A 7,500-nucleotide genomic window follows, 5' to 3' on the forward strand; every position below is an offset into this window, starting at 1 on the left:
AAAAGGGTCTATTGAAAATATACTGGAAAAAACAACTCGATTTTGTCATAACGAAACTCAAAAAGAATATTTACCTAAAATTTATGATCCATTTTTACATGGGATTTCGCGCGGAAGAATCAAAAAATTATCTCCGTTCCAAATCATAACCAAAACCTATAAAAAAAAGAATATAAGAGGATCTTGGATAAACAAAATTCATGCTATACTTCTGAAGATTAATTCTCAAAAATTTGAGCAAACAATAGAAAAATTTAAAAGAAAGTCTTTATCAATAGAGAAAAAACTTTATTTTTTTCCGAACCCCAAGAAGAAAAAATTCAGTCAGAAGAAGAAATAAAAATTTTCAAAATTTTATTTGATGTCGTTATAATTTATAATAATGATCAAACTCTTATAAAAATTTTATTGATTTCCATGAAATCAATAAACAAGTTCCTCAATGGTCATACAAATTAACAAGTGAATTGGAAGAATTGGAAGCTGAAACTGAAGAAAATATACCAACCGAACCTGGAATTCGTTCAAGAAAAGCAAAACGTGTAGTGGTTTTTACTGATTTAAAAGAACCGCATAACGAGATTTATACTAATCTCAAAGATAATCAAAATTCTGATCAAACAGATGAAATGGCTTTGATCCGTTATTCACAACAATCTGATTTTCGTCGAGAGATAATTAAAGGATCCATGCGTTCCCAAGGCGTAAAACTGTTATTTGGGAATTTTTGCAAGCAAAAGCACATCGCCCCTTTTTTTTGATAGAATAGATAAATTTTTTTTTTTTCGTTTGATATATGGGGGCTAAAAAAAAAAATTCTTAGAAATTTCATGTGGAAAAAAAAAATTTTTTTTGATAAAAACGAAGAAGAACAATCAAAAAAAGAAGAACAAAGACGTATAGAAATTGCGGAAACTTGGGATAGCTTCTTATTTGCTCAAATAATAAGAGGTTTTATTTTAGTAACTCAATCTATTCTTAGAAAATATATTATATTACCTTTATTGATAATAATTAAAAATAGCATCCGTATCGTATTATTTCAACTTCCCGAGTGGGAAGAGGATTTAAAGGAGTGGAAACGTGAAATGCATGTTAAATGTACTTATAATGGGGTTCAACTATCCGAAACAGAATTTCCACGAAACTGGTTAACGGATGGTATTCAGATAAAAATCCTATTTCCGTTTTATCTTAAACCTTGGCATAAATATAAATTTCAATCATCTCAGAAGGCTCGACTAAAAAAAACCAAAGGAGAAAAAAATGATTTCGTTTTTTAACAGTTGGGGGCTGGAAACTGACCTACCTTTTGGTTCTACCAAACCAAAGCCTTCTTTTTTTAAACCTATTTTAAAGAATTAAAAAAAAGAATCAAAAAATCCAAAACGAAGTCTTTTCCGGTTTTAAGGATTTTCAAAGAAAGAGCAACAATTTTCCTAAAAGTCGAAAAAGAAATTAAAAACTGGATTATAAAAAACTTGCTTTTTCTAAAAGAAAAAAAAAAAAACCTTTCAAAACGAAATAGAATTCCATTAGTTGGCCCGAGAGAAATATATGAATTAAATGAAACTAAAAAAGATTCAATAATGAGTAATCAGATGATTCATGAACTATCTGTTCAAAAAAAATCGACGGAGTGGCCAAATTCTTCACTCAGCGAAAACAAAATAAAAAATGTGATTGATAAAATAAAGACAATCAGAAATCAAACGAAAAAATTTCAAAAGAAAAAGAAAAACTAACTAATAGTTGTAACAAACTGTGTTATGATTCTAAAATAATTGAGTCATCAAAAAAAAGTTGGCAGACATTAAAAAAAAAAAAAACTCGATTAATTCGTAAATCTTTTTTTTTTTTCAATTTTGCGTTGAACAACTGTCTATTTCTATTTTTCTAGGTATTATTAATATTCCAAGAATTACTACACAACTTTTGTTGATTCAACAAAAAAAATTCTTGATGTATATATTTACAAGAATGAGGAAAATGGAGAAAAAAAAAAAAAAAAAATACCATTTATTTATTTCGACTATAAAAAATTTCATATCAAAAAAAATTTTTTTAGTTATGACTTATGCTCTTTATCACAAGCATATGTATTTTACAAATTATCACAATTCAAGTTAGTAACTTTTCTAAATTAAAGTCTTTTTTTGAATATAACATATACATAACATCCTTTTTTGTTAAGAATCAATAAAAGATTTTTTTAAAGAACAAGGAATCTTTCATTATGAATGGAAAGATAAAACCCTTTTAAATTCCGAAAAAATCAATGGAAAAACTGGTTACGAAGTCATTCTCAATATAATTTACCTCAGATTGCATGGGCTAGATTAGTAACCCAAAAATGGAAAAAAAAACTAAACCAAGACTCTCTAGTTCTAAATCCAAGTTTAAACAAAGTGGATTCATACGAAAAAAAAATTTTTGATAATTACAAAAAACAAAATTTTGTGAGGCTAACTTATTTTCAATCCAAAACATAAACAGAATTTCAAAAAGGATTCTATATATAATCTTTTTTGCTACAAATCTATTCATTCTACAGAAAAATTTTTGATATGTCTACAGGCCTAGAAAATTTTTAATCTCTTGTTTTCTAGAAAAAATATAATTTCGCAGTATAGGGGAAATTTTGCATAGAAAATATTTGGATTGGAGAATTCTCAACTTTTGGTTTAGAAAAAAAGTAAATATTGAGCTTGATACTAGGAGTAAAAAAAAATATATTAAAACTAAAGTTAAGAATTATAAAGAATTTATAAAATAACTAAGACGAGTCTTGCCAATCAAAAAATAAATTTTTTGATTGGATGGGAATGAATGAAGAAATACTAAATCCTCGTATAACAAATTTGACTTTTTTTCTTTCCAGAATTTTTCTTATTTTCTAGTACATATAAATGAAACCGTGGGTCATACCAATTAAATCACTTCTTTTCAATTTTATGAACAAAAAAATGTGAATAAACATCACCCTAAAGAAAAAAGGTTTTATACCATCAAACGAAAAAAATTCCTTCGGTTTTTTAATCTAAATAAAGAAGAAAACGAATCAGCAGGTCAAGAAGAGTTTGAATCAGATAAGAAACAAAAAATAATACGGAATCAGCTCTATCAAAGCAAGAAAAAAATATTGAAGAAAATTATACAGATCGAAGATAAAAAAACGTAAAAATAAAAAAAAACCAAAAAGCAATACCGAAGCGGAACTTGACTTATTCTCAAAAGGTATTCGCGTTTTCAATTGCGATGGAATTGTTTTTTAATCAAAAAATCCTCAATAATGTAAAAGCATACTGTCTCTTGGTTAGACTAAAAAATCCAACGAGATAACGATATCTTGTATTGAAAGAGGAGAGATGAGCTTAGATATTCTAATGATTGAGAAGAATTTCACTTTTCAAAATTAATGAAAAAAGGAATATTGATTGTTGAACCTGTTCGTTTGTCTGTAAAAAACGACGCCAATTATTATATATAGAACCATCGGGATTCATTGGTTCATAAAAATAAACAAAAAATAGTAAAGATCAAAAAAAAAAGCTATATTTATAAAAAAAAAAGTTTAAATTCTTTGTCCCTGAAACTATCTATCCCCTAAACGACGTAAAGAATTTCGAATTCTAATTGTTTCAATTTAAAAAAAAAATGCAAGGATAGAAATTCAAAATTTGATACAAATATTCAAAACTTGACCACAGTTTGATAAAAAGAAAGATTTGATAAGGATAAAACAAAACTAATTAAATAAAATCCTTTCTTTGGCCAATTTCGATTAGAAGATTTAGCTTGTTGAAAGAGGGTAAAAGACTACGATTAATTTAAAATCCTTTTCCATCGATAAGCATTGGGAGTAGGATTAATAAAAGGGTTCAATGAACTATTTATTTTAAAAAAATCCCTCACATTTGTGCATCCAATTGTTTTCATATACCGTAACTTATATTATATATTGTTCATATACCGTAACTTAATACTATATATATAGTCAAAATATAGTAAAAAGGATCTACCATTAATGCATTTGAAATCGCGTATACATGTGTATTCTTATCATACTGAAATGATTTCCATTAGTCGTATTAAACCAATAGCGATTCATACAAGCTAAATCTTCTAATCGAAAATTGGGCCAAAGAAAGGATTTTAATTTAATTAGGTTTTTTTTATCCTTATCAAGATCTTTCTTTTTATTCAAAACTGTGGTCAAGTTTTGAATATTTGTATCAAATTTTGAATTTCTATCCCTTGCATTTTTTTTTTTAAATTGAAACAAATTAGAATTCGAAATTCTTTACGTCGTTTAGGGGATAGAATAGTTTCAGGGACAAAGAAATTTAAACTTTTTTTTTTATAAATATAGCTTTTTTTTTTTGATCTTTTACTTATTTTTTGTTTATTTTTATGAACCAATGAAATCCCGATGGTTCTATATATAATAAGTTGGCCGTCGTTTTTTACAGACAAACGAACAGGTTCAACAATCAATATTCCTTTTTTCATTAATTTTGAAAAAGTGAAATTCTTCTCAATCATTAGAATATCTAAGCTCATCTCTCCTCTTTCAATACAAGATATCGTTATCTCGGTTGGATTTTTTAGTCTAACCAAGAGACAGTATGCTTTTACATTATTGAGGATTTTTTGATTAAAAAAACAATTCCATCGCAATTGAAAACGCGAATACCTTTTGAGAAATAAGTCAAGTTCCGCTTCGGTATTGCTTTTTGGTTTTTTTTTATTTTTACGTTTTTTTATCTTCGATTCTGTATAATTTTCTTCAATATTTTTTTCTTGCTTTGATAGAGCTGATTCCGTATTTATTTTTGTTTCTTTATCTGATTCAAACTCTTCTTGACCTGCTGATTCGTTTTCTTCTTTATTTAGATTAAAAAACCGAAGGAATTTTTTTTCGTTTGATGGTATAAAACCTTTTTTCTTTAGGGTGATCTGTTTATTCACATTTTTTGTTTCATTAAAATTGAAAAGAAGTGATTTAATTGGTATGACCCACGGTTTCATTTTATATGTACTAGAAAATAAGAAAAATTCTGGAAAGAAAAAAAGTCAAAATTTGTTATACGAGGATTTAGTATTTCTTCATTCATTCCCATCCAATCAAAAAAATTTATTTTTTGATTGGCAAGACTCGTCTTAGTTATTTTATAAATTCTTTTATAATTCTTAACTTTAGTTTTAATATATTTTTTTTTACTCCTAGTATCAAGCTCAATATTTACTTTTTTTCTAAACCAAAAGTTGAGAATTCTCCAATCCAAATATTTTCTATGCAAAATTTCCCCTATACTGCGAATATTATATTTTTCTAGAAAACAAGAGATTAAAAAATTTTCTAGGCCTGTAGACATATCAAAAAATTTTTCTGTAGAATGAATAGATTTGTAGCAAAAAAGATTATATATAGAATCCTTTTTGAAATTCTGTTTATGTTTTGGATTGAAAAATAAGTTAGCCTCACAAAAATTTTGTTTTTTGTAATTATCAAAAATTTTTTTTTCGTATGAATCCACTTTGTTTAAACTTGGATTTAGAACTAGAGAGTCTTGGTTTAGTTTTTTTTTCCATTTTTGGGTTACTAATCTAGCCCATGCAATCTGAGGTAAATTATATTGAGAATGACTTCGTAACCAGTTTTTCCATTGATTTATTTCGGAATTTAAAAGGGTTTTATCTTTCCATTCATAATGAAAGATTCCTTGTTCTTTAAAAAAATCTTTTATTTGATTCTTAACAAAAAAGGATGTTATGTATATGTTATATTCAAAAAAAGACTTTAATTTAGAAAAGTTACTAACTTGAATTTGTGATAATTTGTAAAATACATATGCTTGTGATAAAGAGCATAAGTCATAACTAAAAAAATTTTTTTTTGATATGAAATTTTTTATAGTCGAAATAAAATAAATGGTATTTTTTTTTTTTTTTTTTCTCCATTTTCCTCATTCTTGTAAATATATACATCAAGAATTTTTTTTGTTGAATCAACAAAAAGTTGTGTAGTAATTCTTGGAATATTAATAATACCTAGAAAAATAGAAATAGACAGTTGTTCAACGCAAAATTGAAAAAAAAAAAAAGATTTACGAATTAATCGAGTTTTTTTTTTTTTTAATGTCTGCCAACTTTTTTTTGATGACTCAATTATTTTAGAATCATAACACAGTTTGTTACAACTATTAGTTAGTTTTTCTTTTTCTTTTGAAATTTTTTTCGTTTGATTTCTGATTGTCTTTATTTTATCAATCACATTTTTTATTTTGTTTTCGCTGAGTGAAGAATTTGGCCACTCCGTCGATTTTTTTTGAACAGATAGTTCATGAATCATCTGATTACTCATTATTGAATCTTTTTTAGTTTCATTTAATTCATATATTTCTCTCGGGCCAACTAATGGAATTCTATTTCGTTTTGAAAGGTTTTTTTTTTTTTCTTTTAGAAAAAGCAAGTTTTTTATAATCCAGTTTTTAATTTCTTTTTCGACTTTTAGGAAAATTGTTGCTCTTTCTTTGAAAATCCTTAAAACCGGAAAAGACTTCGTTTTGGATTTTTTGATTCTTTTTTTTAATTCTTTAAAAATAGGTTTAAAAAAAGAAGGCTTTGGTTTGGTAGAACCAAAAGGTAGGTCAGTTTCCAGCCCCCAAACTGTTAAAAAACGAAAATCATTTTTTTCTCCTTTTGTTTTTTTTAGTCGAGCCTTCTGAGATGATTGAAATTTATATTTATGCCAAGGTTTAAGATAAAACGGAAATAGGATTTTTATCTGAATACCATCCGTTAACCAGTTTCGTGGAAATTCTGTTTCGGATAGTTGAACCCCATTATAAGTACATTTAACATGCATTTCACGTTTCCACTCCTTTAAATCCTCTTCCCACTCGGGAAGTTGAAATAATACGATACGGATGCTATTTTTAATTATTATCAATAAAGGTAATATAATATATTTTCTAAGAATAGATTGAGTTACTAAAATAAAACCTCTTATTATTTGAGCAAATAAGAAGCTATCCCAAGTTTCCGCAATTTCTATACGTCTTTGTTCTTCTTTTTTTGATTGTTCTTCTTCGTTTTTATCAAAAAAAATTTTTTTTTTCCACATGAAATTTCTAAGAATTTTTTTTTTAGCCCCCATATATCAAACGAAAAAAAAAAAAATTTATCTATTCTATCAAAAAAAAGGGGCGAATGTGCTTTTGCTTGCAAAAATTCCCAAATAACAGTTTTACGCCTTTGGGAACGCATGGATCCTTTAATTATCTCTCGACGAAAATCAGATTGTTGTGAATAACGGATCAAAGCCATTTCATCTGTTTGATCAGAATTTTGATTATCTTTGAGATTAGTATAAATCTCGTTATGCGGTTCTTTTAAATCAGTAAAAACCACTACACGTTTTGCTTTTCTTGAACGAATTCCAGGTTCGGTTGGTATATTTTCTTCAGTTTCAGCTTCCAATTCTTCCAATTCACT

The 7,500-nt window shown here is 26.7% G+C and overlaps 1 protein-coding gene and 1 pseudogene across 1 annotated transcript in view; one reads left to right on the top strand and one right to left on the bottom strand.

Annotated features, from left to right (window-relative positions):
* LOC125600066 overlaps window positions 1-3,805 on the top strand; it is a 4,521-nt pseudogene extending 716 nt beyond the window's left edge.
* Window positions 3,806-4,776: 971 nt separating this feature from the next.
* LOC125600069 (protein TIC 214-like) overlaps window positions 4,777-7,500 on the bottom strand; it is a 3,727-nt gene continuing 1,003 nt past the window's right edge. The window contains exon 1 of the mRNA XM_048773034.1: window positions 4,777-7,500. This exon is cut by the window's right edge and continues 1,003 nt beyond it. Coding sequence (XP_048628991.1) covers window positions 7,057-7,500 — 444 coding nt within the window. The 3' untranslated portion in view covers window positions 4,777-7,056.

The sequence above is a fragment of the Brassica napus genome, unplaced genomic scaffold, assembly GCF_020379485.1.
Source record: "Brassica napus cultivar Da-Ae unplaced genomic scaffold, Da-Ae ScsIHWf_2112;HRSCAF=2764, whole genome shotgun sequence".
NCBI lineage: Eukaryota > Viridiplantae > Streptophyta > Magnoliopsida > Brassicales > Brassicaceae > Brassica > Brassica napus.